Source organism: Salmo trutta, chromosome 12, assembly GCF_901001165.1.
Source record: "Salmo trutta chromosome 12, fSalTru1.1, whole genome shotgun sequence".
NCBI classification, from domain to species: domain Eukaryota; kingdom Metazoa; phylum Chordata; class Actinopteri; order Salmoniformes; family Salmonidae; genus Salmo; species Salmo trutta.
In genome coordinates this window covers 14,285,646-14,305,448 of record NC_042968.1, presented here as the reverse complement: position 1 = coordinate 14,305,448, position 19,803 = coordinate 14,285,646, and the positions used below count along the sequence as shown (strand labels likewise).

Sequence of the window (19,803 nt, the reverse complement as noted above, 5' to 3'; positions counted from 1 at the left end):
AGAGAGGCCAGGGCAGGGGGACACTTGGCGTCTGGACTGACAGAACCACAGTGAGGGAGGACAGGACCCTCAGTATCTAACCAGGGGGTGAACCAACACCCCTAAGGCCAGAGTCAGGGGGGCAGAGCTATCCATAGGGTACAAAGTTGGGGGTAGGGCTGGCTGGCTGGGCGGAGGGAAGGCGAGGTGGAGTGAAGGGTTTAGGGAGGAAGTGTTAGGAACAGGAGGAGCCGTGTCTGTGTCCGGAGGGAAAGGGAAGACAGCGCTGCCCGGCCCGGCCACAGACACAGCTGGTTCCTGCCAGAGGAAGCCCCAACGGAGGCAGAGGCCTAGTGTCTACCGCTATCACAACCCAGCAGCACTGTTTACCTTCCCCTGGGGAACCACCCCTTTCACACGGCGGGGTCAGGATACACAGACACACACCCACACTGTTACAGTTGCACACAGTCCCGGCTCACACGGGCGCCACTGCTCTGCTTTCACTGTGTGGACTAGAGGAGGGTTCAGGCCAGTGCACTGCCACTCAGCCGGAACAACGAGGAAACGAGGAGCCACGAGGCTAGCTGACCTCCCGCTGCCACTCACACCCACACACACTGTTACCTCACACACTCCTGTTGAGTGAGTCGGAGAAAGAGAAGGAGAGAGGGAGACTACTGGGTGGAGAGAAAGAGCATCGGACACAGATAATTACACAAGTGTGGTGGCGCCGCGATCCATCTGAGGTGACGCGTCGTGGACGGAAGAAAGTATGAGGTAAAGGAAGAGTCATTTGAAGACTGTTAGCTGCATAAAGTAAAAAGGAAGGGGAACTTTAAAGAAAGTCTTGTTAGAGTGGGAGGAAGAAGAAGTCGAGTAAAAAAAGACATTTCTCTGTCTGGCAGCCATGTGATATAGCTGTGCTGGGCTCATGTTCTAGTCATGAGAGCAAGAGGACTCACTCTGTGATCTCCCCAGGCCTGGATGAGTCAGTCAGTCAGTGGGTTAGTCAGTCAGTCAGTCAGTCAGTCAGTCAGTCAGTCGGTAAGCACCCTAAGCACACAGGAGAAAGGACATCAACCCTCCGGTCTACACACTGAGAAAGACAGATAGACTTATCAACTTGTGTGGTTTAGTGTGTCCCCTGCCTAGTGGAGAGTTCTAAAAACACACAGAGGCTCAGGACAACGTTGTGGATTACTGCTGTGGGGGAGAGAGCATGGCCGCCGAGGTCCACCTGGAGCGGCAGAGGAGGTCTGACCTACGGAGAGCCTCAACCTCAGCCTCCACCTCGGCCAATCTGACCGCTCCTCCCAGGGTTCCCACGGTGATGCTGACCAGTCACAGGGGGACGCTGTGCAGACGGAACCCTCACAGGCTGGACTCTGGCAACCCCAACCTGGCAACCAGGAGCCACCGCACAGCCAACCAAGGTAGGTGGCGATCCTGTTCTGTGTTATGAGAGGTGCTACAGGCTGTGCCTCTGCTGGCTACAGTGACGAGTGATTGTGGAGAAACTCCTGCTGTCATTTCTCCTCATTAAGTTGGAGTGATTGATGTGTAATCAGGTTGTGTTGAGTTAGCGCCACATGCTCCAGACAAGACGTGGAAATTAGCTTCCTACTGTAGCTCCTGTAACTATGGTGAAACGTATAAAACAATTGTCACTCGATTTTCAAGGTCAAAACAGACCCCAACTTGTTTTCATTACTGAAAGCATAGTTTGCTGTCAAAAACGACACTGTAAAGACATTAGAACTCAGTGTCATGTGTCCAAGTGGACAGGGAGGGAAAGGGGTTCAGGCTGGTGAGGACCTGAGGATGGGGACTTCCCTCTGGGCTTCCCCTGGTAGTTGGAGGAGCACACTTCCCTTTATTGTGTTTCTGAGGGGCTGTGGGGGGGTTGGGTGGAGGGTTGGAGATGCTGAGCGAGGCTCATTCATTGTGAAGCCCAGGTCAGGACCCCGAGAGGCACTACTGACCCCATCAGGGCTGTTAGTTAGGTTAGCGGGGTCCCCTCCCCTCACTTCCCCATCCCTCTCCTGTCTGCTAGCTTCTAGCCGTCTGACCAGCACACTCAACAGCATCACTGGCTAAGGGAGAAATATGGTAAAACACTAAGGAAATGGGAGAGTCCTTGTTATCTTAATCTCATACTTTCTTCCTTTCTCAAATCCCCTCTTTCAACACCGAGAGGACTGTTTTCAAGCACACGCTGTCAACAATGTAAATGAAAATCTGGTAACTGATTCTTAAAATAGTGTAAAAACTGGAGTAGTAGCTTTAGGTAAAAACTTCACAAATCAGTGAGGCCAGTAGCAGAGAAACACATTAAAAGCATCAGACATTAAAGCTGTACTTTATAGACTCTAAATATTTAAAAGGGGTGCCGTCTTAGAGGAGGACTAATACCCAACATAGTGAATTACCGGCGGCAGCTCCCATTTCATGGCAGTAATGAGCTTTGTGGACATTTCAGTGATAAGCACTCTATAATTAGGCTTAGTCATAAGCGTCCCCTGTAATTCTCTGATAAAAACCTAGCAGAACTGAGGTAAACGCTGGCCCCATCCGTCAGGCTTGCCTCATGTTCCAGGGAGGAACCAATGTCCCTATAAACAACACTCGTTGTCTGATCAGGTAGTTTACCTATTGGGGGGGGGGGGGGGGGGGGTTCAGGAATCATAATGGTAATGGTCTTGTGATATTTTCTATGTGTGTCTGTGTGTGTCTGTGTGAGTCTGTGTGTGTGTGTGTGTCTGTGTGTCTGTGTGTGTGTGTGTGTGTGTGTGAGGCGTTATGAGACGCGGCGCAGGCTTCCTGTGAGGGAGCAGATGTCGCAGGTCTCAGGCACAGCTGCGGCGGCTGATAACCGCAGTGGCAGGGATATGTCGGCACGCTGGCTCCTCTCCCTGTGTCTTATCACCGCGCACACAGCACACAGCACACCACAATGAGGAACTGCCGCCCGCCAACACCAGCACACCCTCACAGCCGGTCCTGAGAGAGGGGAGGGCAGGGGAAGAGGGGGGGGGAGGATGGAGGGGTGGACTGAATCTAGACAGAGACTTTGAGGGAAAAGGTGGAATGAAATCACAACGAAGCTTTGGATTATTCCTATCATAGGTTTCATGAACGCTCAGCTCTTCCTGATCCTCCATGGCTAGAGAAAGTCATACTGTATGCTTTATGTGCATGAGAGACATTTATGCATTTACAGTGCACACGCTTCAATGGCTACTCCTGTGTTGAGGACATCTGGCTCCAAGGTTGACATATTTTCTCCTCTACCTCTCTGTCTCTAACAACAACCTTATCGTCCTCCATTACACACCTGGATTGTATTACATATTAGTTCTCTTAACAGAGATAGGTGTAAAACAAGGATGATGGGGGATGGGTCTGTGACGGATATCATCGTGAGAAAGTGAGAAATAGAGGGAGCGAGAGAATGTGAGCGAGAAAGGGGGGAGAGAGGGGGGTAGAGAGAGGGGGATAGAGAGACAGGGGGAGAGAGAGACAGAGGGTAGAGAGAGACAGACAGGGATAGAGAGAGACAGACAGGGATAGAGAGAGACAGACAGGGATAGAGAGAGACAGGGGTAGAGAGAGACAGGGGGTAGAGAGAGACAGGGAATAGAGAGAGACAGGGGATAGAGAGAGACAGGGGTAGAGAGAGACAGGGGATAGAGAGAGACGGGGATAGAGAGAGACAGGGGGTAGAGAGAGGGGATAGAGAGAGACAGGGGGTAGAGAGAGATAGGGGATAGAGAGAGACAGGGGATAGAGAGAGACAGGGGATAGAGCAAGACATAGGTAGAGAGATACAGGGGGTAGAGAGAGACGGGATAAAGAGAGACAGGGGGTAGAGAGAGACAGGGGATAGAGAGAGACAGGGGATAGAGAGAGACAGGGGATAGAGCAAGACATAGGTAGAGAGATACAGGGGGTAGAGAGAGACGGGATAAAGAGAGACAGGGGGTAGAGAGAGACAGGGGATAGAGAGAGACAGGGGGTAGAGAGAGACAGGGGATAGAGAGAGACAGAGGATAGAGACAGACAGGTGTAGAGAGAGACAGGGATAGAGAGAGACAGGGATAGAGAGAGACAGAGGTAGAGAGAGACAGGGATAGAGAGAGACAGGGGGTAGAGAGAGGGGATAGAGACAGGGAATAGAGAGAGACAGGGGATAGAGAGAGATGGGTAGAGAGAGACAGGGGTAGAGAGAGACAGGGGATAGAGAGAGACAGGGGATAGAGAGAGACGGGGGTAGAGAGTGATAGGGAATAGAGAGAGACATCGGTAGAGAGACAGGGGTAGAGAGAGACAGGGGGTAGAGAGAGACAGGGGGTAGAGAGATGGGATAGAGAGAGGCAGGGAATAGAGAGAGACAGGGGATAGAGAGAGACAGGGGATAGAGAGAGACAGGGGATAGAGAGAGACAGGGGGTAGAGAGAGACAGGGGTAGAGAGAGACAGGGGTAGAGAGAGATAGGGGATAGAGAGAGACAGGGGATAGAGAGAGACAGGGGGTAGAGAGAGACAGGGGTAGAGAGAGACAGGGGTAGAGAGAGACAGGGGTAGAGAGAGACAGGGAATAGAGAGAGACAGGGGGTAGAGAGAGACAGGGAATAGAGAGAGACAGGGGGTAGAGAGAGACATTGAATAGAGAGAGACAGGGGGTAGAGAGAAACAGGGGATAGAGAGAGACAGGGGGTAGAGAGAGACAGGGGTAGAGAGAGACAGGGGGTAGAGAGAGACAGGGGTAGAGAGAGACAGGGGTAGAGAGAGACAGGGAATAGAGAGAGACAGGGGGTAGAGAGAGACAGGGAATAGAGAGAGACAGGGGGTAGAGAGAGACAGGGGTAGAGAGAGACAGGGGTAGAGAGAGACAGGGAGCAGTTATCCTCTCTATTTCCTCTGCACCAGCTTTGCGGTTTCTGTGAGGAACAGATGTTCACAACTTGATACAGTGCACCATGCCCCTCTCCTTGCTATCTTCAGTCCCAGCACTACCAACTGTCTGCACACACACATTCTCCCTCTCTCTCTCTTGCATGCCAATGTGGACACAATTGCTTGCCTGAATACATGTGGATGTATTCAGGTGAAAACAGCGTAAATTGAGAACTTTCTACTGCTGCCCAATTGACTTTCTCTCCTGTTCCTGCATCCTGCTCTTGAGTAAACATTTCACTTTAACGAGGTGCTATTTCCTGATCCTTTAGCAGGGCTGGTCACCAGCCACCACTGACCTCAGGGTCTCCTCTTTCACACACACTGAGCTAAGCAGAGTACATACAGTGTGTGTGTGTGTGTGTGTGTGTGTGTGTGTCCTCTGGCCCAGCTATGAATTAAAAATCATGTAGGAGAATTACTGTTTAAAACGAAGAGAGCGTCATTTTGAGTTCAAATTCCCATCATGCTTCGATGAACTGAACGGCCACTTTACTGCACGATTGCAAATAGAATGTCAGAGGGTCTATATGGATGCAATTTGTAAAACCAGCATCAAACGTGTGCTTGACTAGACGGAGCAGTGATCCGTTGCTCCATGCTACATTACAGCAGAGGAGCTCTCTGTCTGTCTCTCTCATCCTGTGTTGTCTGTTCTCAGGCATCATCTGATGACTTTAAAGACGGTCACCACGCTGATATAAAAGCTGTCAGATAGCTCACAGCTTCCACGGTCATACCACCTCAAAATAGCAAACTTCAATGTGAGTGTCAAAAACAACAATGGGAATGTTTCTATTTGCGAAAGTCTTTTGCGACACCTGCAACAACATCTGCGAAATATGTGCATGTGACCCATCAAATTTAATCTGATTTGATTTCACGTTCACTTTGCCGCACCACCGCAATGGGTTGCGTCAGAAAGTGTAGCAACAAACACACAGTATAATCCTGAGCGTGTTACGTTTTCCATTTAGAGAGAAAGAGACTGTTTTGTGTTAACCGCTTCTCCGCAAAATCATTTACTTTTACACTGCTGCCTTTAATGGCAACTCAATAACAGCGTCCACTGAATGTGGATCCAAGCAGCAGAGCACAATGGAGCTGCGTTCCTTTCAGACCAGAGGCACAGCGGCCTTATCTCTTTTCAACACGCCAGCCAGGCTGTGACTGGAGCTATAGGAAAGGATTTACAATGTGTGAGTGGAGGAAATGCTCCAGTCCAGACCTCTGTGAATTCTCTCCCTGCCGAGCCTCCGCTGCCCCGTGTCCCCGGTCTGTCACAGAGACCTTCATTACCATACCTACACAATGATCAGCCCCTCAATCTACCCGGCGCATCTCAGACCAGTCCTCCACCACCATCAGATACGGGCAACGCAACGAGGTGGAGAGAACAAAAGAAAGACAGGGAGAGAGAACGAGAGGAAGAGAGAGGAGACAAAGCCGGGTCATTTGTGTTCATTAATGCCATCAAAGGGAAGTCAGGGTCTGAGGACGAGTGTCGGGAAAGGAGGGAGTTCAGTTCATTGAGGGAGATAAATTTAGTTCCCACCTTGTGTTTCTGTTGTGGGGATGAGATATCAGACGCGCCACATGGAGGGTCATCCCATCCAACACATAACCGGACAAAAGACAAAATTAAGAAAAGAATGAGGGGCTGTCATTTGGGAAGCTGACAAGCCGTCTGCCCGTATTCCCAGAGGAGAATAGCACGCCGTCAATCATAATGCTATCATGGTGACAGGAATCCTTTTTGGTTTCACCCCATGCTCCACACACTGTCACTCATGGTCCCCCCCCTACCCACCCATCACCTCTCCAACATCCAGTATTATTTCCTCTAATTAAACAAAAGGACTCAGGTAAACATAAAACATAAGGATATTCAATCTAAAACATACTTTTACGTTCAGTTTTACACACACACACACACACACACACACACACATATACACAGTGTGTGTGGCCCTCAGATGGACCTGCAGGGCCAGGACATGCTAGGCTATAACTCCCCAGCAGGAGAGAGAGGGGCTATAAACACTCCATCAAGTCCTTGGATGATCCACCATCCATCTCCCTGACAACCCAAATCCCAGGATGCCACATGGAACCCCTGATAGGATGGGTTACTTGCATTGGGGAGTGTGTGAGGGTATGTACGCGTATCTGGGTGTGTGTGTGTTTCATTCTCCCACCATTCTAAGCCCAATGCAGCACAGTAGCCAGTTATAGTGTTGGTGTCTGAATTATTAAAACAGCCACGGTAAATATTGAGAAATTGTTTATCTTCGGAAATGCATGGATTGGTGTATATACAACACACAACTAGCTCTCTTTCTCGAGAAAACTCTGAGAGAGACAGACAGAGCTGTAGGATCTCTGATTCATCTTAAGGCTGCTCACTGGATGGATCAGACTTTGATATGGTAGAGAGAGAATCATGGCAGCTGTCATAAAGAGAAGAACAAATTGCAATGGCAAGAACTACACAATATACCTTATCAGTTCTCCCCTCAACTGAGAGCAATCATTTTAGGCCACAACTCACTCACTCCAGTCCCTTATGCTTGGTTATGATGGCGGATAGAGATCCCTGTTCCTACTGGTTTACTTATGGGTCTGTGGCCATTCACTAATCATATCAATAATCATAAAGATAATCAATGTGATGGATTACCTCCAACTGTTTAACCTGTTTGACATCTGAAATGGTCAGTAATACACAGAAAAAACTCATCCCCTTTAGACAGTTCCCCTTACCTGTATCTGAGAGAACACCTCACACTCCGGACACCTGACAGGCTGGTGAGACAGGACACACTGGATAGCAGCTGTCTCTGTGTACTCTTGACTGACTTTGTTAGTTCTATAGACATAGTAGAGGTGAGGAGGAGAGTGTTTGTTTTGTCTTCAGTAGGCTACCCCTCTTCCTCCGTGTCTGCAACAAAGCGTAAAGGGCACACGGGTGTAGAATTCTCAGCTAGTGGAACCAGATGAACAATGGCGCGCGATGGTTCAACACATCAATAAATGAGCACCGTTTACTTTTAGAATTTTTCTAATTTCCGGCGTCTGAGAGCTAGAATTGGGATAGGCCACTGTGCTAATGCAAACAGGCCTACACGGCAAACTCTTAGCAAACTAGGCATTGGCATTGCTAAACGCAAAGCCATCATATGTATGCAGATAGGCCTACCCCCTACGCCATTATAAAAAATACAGCGTTCACTCAAACACACACACACACACTATGAGGATGTAGGATGGAATGACGATAGAACAGTCGCACTATGGAGTTTGCCGGAAGATTCTGGAGGTGCAAATCCAACCTCTCACTATATTATGTTTACAGACACCTTTCAGCCAAAATCACCTTTTGTGATAGCTACTGCACACCGTTATTTTTGTACATATTATTTTATCTATATTGTTGTCTATCACTTGTTGTCTTTGGTGCAAATAAATAAATGTTGCCTTGACCATGGGAGAAAGTGTCAGGTGAACAAGATTAGGCCTCCCTAGGCTAAAGCAGAAATGGTGTGTTTATTTTTCTACCATTGTCTGTTGAGAAGTAAGAGGAGAATGTTCATTGATTGTCAAGTGTCTGAACGAGCAGTTAATTGGGTGGCCATTGGTCGAAAAATCATGAGATGATGTTGAGGGCATTGCACGGGGAGATTGCCTAGGCGACGAGTGAGCTGGTTTTAGAGCTGCTGTCTGCTGATGTGAGGAAACAGCGGCCCCCATGGGTAGACTTGGGGAAATGATTCTCTATGGGGAAAATGTCAGACAATACAGAATGCATAGAGAATGGTATTAATACCACAGAATGGTATTATAGCTACTGTAGACGCCCGTATTTACACTTTATCAACCCCCTCTGACCATTTGATGTCGGCTATATAACCTAAACTAAAGTATGGAATTAGCCTAACTTATCACTGGGCTACAAATATTCGTTGTTTCTTTGCACATAAAATAGGCAGTGACGAGAGTTAATAAATCCAATAGGGCTGAAGAAGTAAAAACCTCACCTGGGGAATACATTGTATTTCTAGAATTTACTAAAGAACATGACGTAAACTTCTGTACCGGTTTCAAGTATAAACCAATAGCCTATATTTGTGCACAGTGTGTGTGCGTGAGGTCATAGTTTCATGAGTTTTATTATGCGAGAAAAAAAATGGACAATATGGAGATTAGACGCGTGCTGTCAATTGTCAATGCTATTGCAGAATCGAGCAGCAAGGAGGCTGTCAGCTCGTAGATCTGATGAGGAGAGAGAAAGAGAGGGAGAGAGAGAGAGAGAGGTTAGGAGCTCCGTACGCATCCTGCTCCAGATGGTGATTTAAACGCAGACAGAAGGCTACAGAGGGATAGAGAGACTCACACGACTACACACTAGACCCCGCGAGCTCAAAATAATCGAAAACGACCAAATTCACCAAAAACACGAAATGAGCGAAAACAAAGAGAACCATTTAGGCGCTCGAAATATGATGAATGTTTTTTACTGACTGGAGTTGACAACAGCATCTCAAGCCAATTGTTTCAGTGGAATGAGCGGTCCTATATGCCTGAACAGTTGGATCGGTTGGCAATGACGGTCTGAGACGCGTGGTGTCTACTAAGCAAAACCGAGTGATTCATTCAGCTTCGACATTATCAAACAAAGGGAGACTCATTTGACGGATGTATAAAGACTTGATATTGTAAACTAATTTGGACGATTGTGTGCCAAACAACGGGTTCAAAGTCGTCTACCGAGGAATAGCGTTTGGAACAAGAGGATCCATGCCCAAATGAATTTCATATTTTTTACATTGGATGTAGCCTACGGCGCGCATCGGACAAGGATTTGTGAAGTAGCCTATTTTCTCTGACAATTTTAAGATTACACAAAATATTGATTTTTTGTATCGGTTTGCTGACGGTGAGCACAAATGTTAATACATCGCTAAATCAACTATCTATGTGGTTTCTTTACTGTATTAGCCCATCCTTGCTCATAGAAAATGAGATCTAAAACAGCTCACATTTAGATAACGGAGAGAAGTTGTGATTTTTCCCCCCTCAAAATCCAGATAAACTGTTGGCTTTTACCATCAAAAACGGACAGTAAACCAAAGACTTGTATGTACTAAAGGATCACAAAGCTCTATCTAGCTTTGCGAAATAGTTTTCAATTTATATATAAGAAGTGAATTTACCTCATAATTTATTGAACCGAAAAGTCAACACCGCTTTGAATCCAAAGGAAACCAATATATATCTTTTTTTTTGTTTGACTATAAAAGTGTCGACCTGATCATTTTTCTCTCGCTCAATATCTTTCATTATCAGAGAGAAGGAATAACACCTTTATGAATGGTGTTCAATATCTCCGAAGGCTTTATCCTTTCTTCCGAATAATGAGGATCGGGGCGTTATAATCGTCATTCTTTGGTCTGGATTATTTTCGCTGCAATTACCTCAGCCTGAACCCGACCTTCACAAAGTAAGTCACATTATTAGGCTACGTGTTTATTGCAAATGATAAATTATAGCCTACTGATTGTGTGCTTGTTTGATGCGAGAGAGACGTTTGGACAAGGATGCTTCTGGCATAAAGCACATATTGCATTTTATTTTGTAGCCTATTTTGTACCCTTGAATTTGTACACCTATTTTATGAACTATAGGCTAGATGGTGGTTTCGGTGATAATCACTATTTAGCTAGGTAGCATAGCATAGTAAAGACGTGATTTTACATGTCCCTGATGTTAATATAACTGCATATATTATTATGCAGATCTTAAATTATAACCAATGCTCTTCCTATATTATGTCAAATAACATGTCAAAAGTTGTATTTCCAAGGGCAATAATACAATTCCCTTATCGATTAGAAATAATGTGTTATTATACCGTTTTTCTTGACTTTTTTGCCTAAAGCGTTGTCAGCTATTTTTACAGGAACTTTCATTCATGTTAACAGTAAACATTAGTGTTCAGTATAGTTTCAGTGCTTCCCCATTGATGGGGTTGAATCAAAATGTTTCCATATTAGTGGTTTCATTTTGACACAGACACTGCAGTCGTAGTGGATGATGGTTCTCTTATTTGGAAAAACAAAAAAATGATAGGCTAAAACAATTGTGCTGAAGAGGCAACAATGTATCAGCCAAATTGAAAGCATTGTAGCTTCAACAAGTCAATCAGACACTTGATAAGCCAACTTTTTATAGGCCTATAATATTAATGGTAGACTAGTATAAATAGCTAGTAGGCCTATTTCATCGGCAATAACATTGGCAAACAACAGAGAAGTTAAAACATTTTTAAGTCGACATAAATATAGGCTATGTATTTTAGCCCTTTTCCTGGTAATGTTTGTTCATAGCAATTGTGGGGCCATAACGCGTCTGCCTTCCTCTGGATACAGGTTGTCTTTAGATAAATTCTCTCTTCTAGATATAGTAGGCCTACACTAATGAAGCTAAAGGCACATGATGTGGTGTCTCTGCTGGTGGAGATGGGAGCGCGCAAAGCTCCTTGTGTGATGGAACATGGAGAGGCGTGAATATACAGTTGTTGGGTCGGGTTGTGGTTTTTAGGGCTTTGTACTCTCGCATCTGTCATGTCTTCCTTCTGTGGTGGTACCTGTACCTCACCACAACTCCCACATCAAAGTACCGACTGAAAGTAGTAACGCGTTTGGATCGTAGGCCTACAACTAGAGGCCTTGGATTTGTTTTGATATCTTGTGGCCGACCTTCCTTGAGCGATACTGATTGAAGGATGGAAGGAAGCATGTTCAAAGTATCCAGGCCCTGCCCTTGTTGTCACAAATCAGCGGAAGTGCTGTGATATATTATTTTATTATATATATTTATACGATATTATCATGTGTTACAGAGGCACAGTAGGTGATGTATTGCACACAAACTGAATGGGCCAAACCGTTTATAGAAGCCTAGGCTAACATGTGCACATAACCTGGAATAATCTGATAATCTCCCATGGTGTGAACTTCTGGAATAGGTGGCCTGGAATTGAAAGGCCTCTCTCCCCTCTCTTCTCCCCTTTAGCGGTGCACAGGTGAAAGACAGCTGCCCGCCCGTGAACCCCCCTCAGCCCATGCACTTACGCCGATCTCTCATCTCCTGGGTGTGATGATCAGTCTCCACAGTGGGTCAATTGCCAGATATTCAATTCACAAAACGGCGCCTCTCAGTTTCAAGGCCAGAAAATGCAATATGGAGCTGGTGTCTGTGCCAGCCAGGATAATGAGTGAGCAGAGCTGTATTGGGCGTCAGAGAGTAGAAGAAGAAGCACATCGATGAGACAGCCTATTAGCATCGCTGCCAGACAGACAAAGTAACAATATTGCTCTAGCCTAGTCAAAGACAAAAGGAATTGGGTTGGAAGCAATAGTATTTAATCAAACATCTCAAACTAAATAGGATTAGAAGACATTCTAAACTAGATATACACTCAGTATACCGAACAGTAGGAACACCTTCCTAATATTCGAGTTGCACCCCTCCCCTTTTTGCCCTCAGAACAGCCTCAATTCATCGGGGCATGGACTCCACAAGGTGTCGAAAGCGTTCCACAGGGATGCTGGCCCGTGTTGACTGCAATGCTTCCCACAGTTGTGTCAAGTTGGCTGGATGTCCTTTGGGTGGTGGATCATTCTTGATAAACACAGGAAACTGTTGGGCGTGAAAAACCCAAGCGGAGTTGCAGTTCTTGACACAAACCGGTGTGGCTGGCACCTACTACCATACCCCGTTCAAAGGCTCTTAAATCCTTTGTCTTGCCGATTCACCCATTCAGTTGAGATGTACACAATTCATGTCTCAATTTTCTCCTACCGTTCATCCACACTGATTGAAGTGGATTTAACGAATGACATCAATAAGGGATCATAGCTTTCACCTGGATTCACCTGGTCAGTCTATGCCATGGAAAGAGCAGCTGTTCTTAATGTTTTGTATACTCAGTGTATAAAAGACTAATACATGTAACTTAAAGAAAGATTACTCTGTGTGGATGACTCATCTTGGCCAAAAAGTCACTCACTTGAGCCTCCACAAACTCTGATATCCGTCAGTGGATTCTTCTCTAAATGCATCTGTTAAAACAGAGGACATTTTCTCTGCAGGACATCACATGAATTGACTATTCAATTGGCCCTGGCGGTAAAGATCAGCTGAATAATTGAACAGCTGATAATAGACAGACAATAGATGGAGAGATCCAAAGGTGAAACCGCACTACAGCCGTTCAGCATTACCGCACATTACCACCAAACATCCCCACCGCCCGCCACTCTTCTCCAAAGGAAAAGGTCCCAATCATGAAGTACCTCTCTTAAAGAAAACCATTCATTACCCCACTGGAGTTTATTCCATCTCTGCTACTACCACTCTTGTATGGATGTCTCCCTCCCGTTTAATGGGCAGACGGAAAAATACCACAGGAGGGAAAAAAAAGTTATTTTAAAAGAGATACGGTCTCTTGTGCCAAAGCCACATGCCAAATAGAGAGATGTTGTAGTGCAGTGATGGAGTCTCACCAGCCTCCTCTGTGGAAAGAAGCAGAGACGCAGACATGCAGTGTGTAGCTCGCTGGCTGCCGCCTGACAAACACCAGTTCTCAAAGACCCTAAGAGCCCCACTTTGAGGCATCATAATTCAGCCCACAGTGGTAGCAGAAACATACTGAAGCTATGACAAGGGGGTTGTGTACTATTATAAACTGGGTGGTTCGAGCCCTGAATGCTGATTGGCTGAAAGCCGTGGTATATCAGACATTATATCACGTGTATGACAAAACATTTTGTTTTTACTGCTTTAATTCCGTTGGTAACCAGTTTATAATAGGAGAGTGTCCTTATTGGTCACTCATGGCAGGGTAAGCCATGCTGTTGGTTGAAGGTGATAGTGTCTGTTGCCTGGTCCCCCTGCCGGTTGGTTCGCCAGGTGACAATGTCACAGCACAGTGACCTGCAGCCGGAGTGTGCTGGGCAGCGGGGTGGGGAGCGGGGTGGCGGGCTTGTGCATGTGAGAGGTAATTATTGTAATTTGAGTGCGGGCGGTGCAGGTGAAGTTGGCCGTCTTCTAATTAATGAGAGGAGCAGATGGCAGTGGGCGGGAGCACGCAGCCGGCCGGCCGGCAGAGTGTGTGTGTGTGTGTCTGTGTGTGTGTGTTTGTGCAGAGGAGAGGAGAGAAGGTCAGCTGGTCAGCAGAACACACAGACACCTGGACACACAAGCCAAACGACAATTGCCGGAGCCATCATCCCTGAATACGGCATATACTACTGTACTGTGCACAAACGCACCATAGCAACACTCACTACCATGACAACAGGATGACTAGATTCTAGTCTGTGTAAAAAATAATGCGTTTCATGTGTGTGTATGTAAATATAGTATAATGTAGTTCTGAGTAACCTATTATAGAGAGTAGAGACAATAGTGTATACTAAAAGAAAGTAGGAGATTGGTCAGCATAAGTATATGGGAGGCATTGCGTATAACAGTGAATTAAGAACATAGCAACTCTGCGTGGGCTGGTTTGCCCAGTGAGCAGAGGCTGCTGTTTGTAAGCCATCTGTGAGTTGTGTGCAACAGTGGACTTACAGTGAATGTTCCACTGTCCTGGAATCCCAACCTGTAAGCAGCCGACAGATTACCCCGTGAACCTAATTCCTATAATGCATTAATACTATTGTGCAATTCCATGATCAGGGCTCCACCCGGAGAAGCTGCGCACCAGGAGACTGCACACAGGTCAGCGCTGTCAGGGTGTGAGCACCCAACTGGTTTGATGTGTTTGTCTGGTATCTCACACACAGCTCCAGGGTTCTGTCCTCTCCCATGATTGGAACACTAGCAGCCAAAGAGTGCGTTCAAGGGCCAGTTACGTTCCCAGGGAGACGAAATTCATCTCAAACAGAGAAATGCTTTCTTTGGATGAGCTTTTTTTTCCTTTTGTTTATCTGGCAGCGTCTGGCCATGATGAAAAGTGCAGCAGCTGAGAAATCCATAATCTTAGGTAACGTGTGTGTGTGTGTGTGTGTGTGTGTGTGTGTGTGTGTGTGTGTGTGTGTGTGTGTGTGTGTGTGTGTGTGTGTGTGTGTGTGTGTGTGTGTGTGTGTGTGAAGAGGTGCAGACCGAGACATTGACACTGAGATAGTGTTTTGGACTGGATCGTGTCTCAAATCACTGGGTTCTGAGATTGACAGTGAAGTCTTGTTCTCTGGTAACAGTGATAATGGAGAAGCCCATTGTTAACATATTTGTTGATCACCTCACATGTGTATTATATGACACTGTACATATAGTTCTGCAATGTGGATGAAATCATTTCAAAACCCCATGGAGGCATGCTGAGACATGTTTGCGGGCCTCTGTGGGTATCTCTTATTGCCCATTGAAGGGGGCAGACTCCAGCCCATTGAAGGGGGCAGACTCCAGCCCATTGAAGGGGGCAGACTCCAGCCCATTGAAGGGGGCAGACTCCAGCCCATTGAAGGGGGCAGACTCCAGCCCATTGAAGGGGGCAGACTCCAGCCCATTGAAGGGGGCAGGCTCCAGCCCATTGAAGGGGGCAGACTCCAGCCCATTGAAGGGGGCAGACTCCAGCCTTGGGAACCCATGCTGTCTGTTGCCAGTGAGCCCATAGTGATGGGTTCAGGCACAGGCAGACCAGCGGTCGATCGCTATGGTTCCCTCCCTGTTTATCCGTCCAAACAGTGGGAAAGACTTTGGCGTTGGGAGCCCCAGTGTGCTCCACATGTGTTTGACATTACTGTGACATGGCCCCCTCTCAGGGGAGAATCAGAATGCCAGAGAGCAGAGGAGCCGTCCAGCTCCCAAACATCTGGAGTAATGAGGAACACATTGGCACCGCAGTGTGGGAGCGGAGAGTTACGTCTAAACCACATGCACACACACTATACACACACTATAGACACACACACACACACACATATATATATACACACACACACACACAGCGCCCACACGGATACACACTCTCACTTCTTACAGAACAAACATATACTGTACTATACTGTACTTTCATTCAAAACAATATCTTCTGTGCGTACATTTCCTTTGTGTTATTATTACACAGAAAAGTGGCCCCTCTTATTTCCCATGGTACGGAGTGCAGCGTTACAAGACCCACATCACATTTGCTAAGAATTGTTTTACTTTGAGAGAAGATATAAATCTAATCTCACCCGTATTGTTTTAACTTGTCATGTCTCCGCAGGATAAATGCTTACAGTAAATTGCCCTCTAATTGTTTTGCTAGTCTCAGGTGTCAGAGCTGAGCTTTCCTGTTTTAAAGAGGAATCAATCAAAAATGATTGTTGTTGTGTTTTCTATGAAATTAGCTCTCGACAACATTAGTAAAAATAGAGAACACATTAACAACCCATCGATTTAAACCTCGCACCTCAGACACAATGTTCTCTTTTGTGACGTTGAATAACCAAGGGGTGTAGTCTGTGAACGCAGATGTATTGTGTCACTGGCACTGACTTCATTATGAGAACTGAGCCTGTGAACTGGTGACAGCTATAGCCAAAACACTCATGACACAGAGAGAGAGAGAGAGAGAGAGAGAGAGAGAGAGAGAGAGGGAGAGGGAGAGGGAGAGGGAGAGAGAGAGACACTTCATGGTAACCAATTGCCCTCCCTCCCTCGCTCTTCCCAACTTCCTATGGGATATGCAGATTAGAGACAGACACAGGAAACACGCTGGAATAATCTACTGTAGCACTGAGCAATTTTTAATCAAACGTACAGCGGGGAAGTTCATATCGCTGCTCCTCACTCGGATATAACAAGTTCCTCCCTTTTCTCCCGCCTCGCCCTCAGCCAGCCCCGTATCACACAGAGAGAGAGAGAGAGAGAGAGAGAGAGAGAGAGAGAGAGAGAGAGAGAGAGAGAGAGAGAGAGCGAGAGGAACGCTGACTGGAGATAGAGTTAAAGTTATTAAGTGTTCACACACACTCCTCTCCACAATGACTTAAAAGGCGTCTGGAAGGGGGCTGATGGGGGGCTGTGGGCTCAGGCTAGGATTGGGGAAGCAAGACAAGCCAGACGATCAGGGGGGGTATGGCCTCTCCACATATTTGTGAAATTAGAAAGCTGTTATCTCGTGGAAACAGAAGCTTTGCCACAGATGGTTCTGTCACTCTTCAAGTGGGTTTGAGCCGAGTGCCCTTGTGTTCCCGGTTACTTATACAGACCTTAATCTCTCGCCCAGCCTCCCTAACTCACACCCTCACATCCTCTACTAAGGATGTGAGGTACTGTATTGTTCCTAAACTGTAACTATACTGTTCCCACACAGATCAGGGATTTAATATGAAAAGTGGAAAGAGGGGAGAGATTTCATTGATGTCATAATTTTTGGAGAAAAAAACCCAAAAGTGCTTTGAGGAGGGCCTATCTTCCCAGTGAAACTTTAGGGCTGAATCCCTGTAGGGGGACTTTGATTTTGGGGGGGGGGGGGGGGGGGGGGGGGTGCTAAAGTTCTCCAGCAGTCTCTGAAGTATCCGGAGAGAGTACAGACGACAAGGTGGTAATGCCTGTGAACGAAGGAGGCAGATGGGCAGAAGGGGGGGGGGGGGAGAGAATAACACAGCGAGAGCGGAAGTGAGGAAGACATTTACAAGTTGGAGAGAGAGCCAGAGAGACGGGGGGGATAAACAAAGACATATGAGGACACTTTCCCCAGAGCAGAGGGCCAGCGTTCTGAAGGAGCAGAGGAGACAGTGGTGAGGGAAACCTGGACAGACACAGACAGGAGTTAACCCTGCAGTTTCCGTAGACTAGAAGATACACAGGCAGGCGGATCGCGTCTGTGTGGATTCTCTGTCGATACATGACGGTGAGCTAGGGGCTAGGCCTGTATAACCACTGTGTGAATGGCAGCAGGCTACTTTAATTAGCCTATTAGCAAACACTATTACCCTGTCAATTATAGGGCCATCTATATGACTGCTCCCTCTCACTGTTTTTTTTTTTGGGGGGGGGGGAAGAACGGTGGATTCCAGCCATCAGTCTGGTCCCAGAGGAAACACTGGTATTTATTTCAGGAGCTTCCAGTGCAGCTGGCTTCGGGCTAAATGGAGATTTGGGGAGAAGTTGTCAAAGCTTCTGTTTAACTGGTCACATGACTCCCCTGATTGGAGTCCCTACGCAGGCGGGTTGCTACCTATGGGGTGGCGGTGATGGAGAACAGCGGAGACACAGATCACCCGCTATGCGCCTGCCTCCCTGCTAATGTCATGAGCTATTGTGCATGTGCCTGGGGCATGTGAAGGGGTATGAGATAGGGAGTCCCAGACCGGGGGAGGCGTTGCAGGGATGCAGATGGTGTCAGTGGTGACAGACAGGACAGATGTTTAACGCTGAATGAAGTACACGGTTCCAGTTCTCAACATTGCCGACTGAGAGGAGGTGAGAACAGCAAAAATCGATGTTGTTTGTTTGAGCGAGACGAACGAGACAATAGGCCTTCACACATCCACTGATTCAAAAACGGTCCAAAATAAAACAACACACACTGTGTTAGAGGGAGATGGACAGGCAATGTGTGGTCAGTCAGGAGGTGTGTGTGTCAGGGGGGTTAGGTTGAAGTCAGTTTGTGCTCCATAAATCAGCAGTAATGACGTAAGAGGCAGAGCAAACACAGCAGGTCTGGGCTGCAGCTGGCCGTGGGGCTGAGCTGGCCAGAGAGAGAGGAGAGAGAGAAACACACAGAGAGCAGAGACGGCAGCTGTCAGACCCCCGTCCCCGTCCTCGTTCCCATCGCACACCTGTCACACAGGAAGTCCGGGCCTGCCACTGTTTCCTGGATACGCCTCTTCAGCCAAACACACTCTCCTGCTGCCTGCTGCAGCCTCTTGAGCCTCTAGCACAGAGATTGAGCTGGGAGCTGAGAGAGAGAGAGAGAGAGAGAGAGAGAGCGTTGTGACAGCTCTGAATGCATCATTCATAACAGCCAAACAAAGTAAATAAGGCCCAGGGAAAACAGATCTATATTTGTATCTGACGCAAACGTTTCCCATGTACTCTCAGTGACATGGCTCTGATGTTTGTGCTAGTGCTCTATGACAGACAGAGAACAGATCACTGGACAGTATGGACCTCTTTTCTAACTCTCCCACAGAGACAATGGCCCACATGCCCACACTTATGTGAGGAATATTCCCACGCTTGCTCACCCTTCCCCTTCCCATGACCAATCTGAACTAATCCAGATGTACAGCTCGCAGATGGACTCACTACATGCCTCTCTCTCTCTCTCTCTCTCTCTCTCTCTCTCCCTTCGCTCTCTGCTCCCAGTTTGGCTCAGTCAGAGAGGCAGGAAATGCTAGAGTGCTGTACAGGAAGTGATGTCACACAGCCCTGTGGCAGACGGTTGATGGGCGATGAAGATGAAGCAGCCAGGCTGTTAACAGCAGCCGGAGCGTCAATGTTGTCATTGGCAAAGTTCTTCTTTGTTTTTGTCAGGATTGTCAAGGCGGGCCCTCAGGAGAGCTCCTCGCCCTATTCCCAAGCCGCCCTTCATGCTGCCTGTATGCAATTAACAGAGTAATTAAAAGCCTGATGAGCTAATTGGTGTTTGGTGAAGCTGCAGGTGTTTTGATAGAGGAGCTTGTTTGTGTAAGTACACAGTGTAAACAGATTCCGATCGAGGGTAATTTTTGGCACGGTTTCCCCCCATAATTTGAATAATATGGGTGTTTAGGGGAAAGCAGGGCCATTACCGTTACTGTTAAATAGGCCAAAGTTAGGCAATGTTAATCAAATTGTCATGAATCTTAATCATAAGAGAAATAACCAC

The 19,803-nt window shown here is 47.0% G+C and overlaps 1 protein-coding gene across 10 annotated transcripts in view; it reads left to right on the top strand.

The window, feature by feature from the left end:
- Positions 1–269: 269 nt before the first annotated feature.
- The window catches only part of cbfa2t3 (CBFA2/RUNX1 partner transcriptional co-repressor 3), a 54,713-nt gene continuing 35,179 nt past the window's right edge, over positions 270–19,803 (top strand). For 3 of the 10 annotated variants that reach the window (XM_029767195.1, XM_029767196.1, XM_029767190.1), the window contains exon 1: positions 271–1,415. In XM_029767195.1, coding sequence (XP_029623055.1) covers positions 1,202–1,415 — 214 coding nt within the window. In that variant the 5' untranslated portion in view covers positions 271–1,201. Of the gene's footprint in view, positions 1,416–8,901; positions 10,438–19,803 lie in introns of those variants that run through there. The other 7 variants (XM_029767201.1, XM_029767194.1, XM_029767197.1 and 4 more) reach the window with 5 other exon arrangements.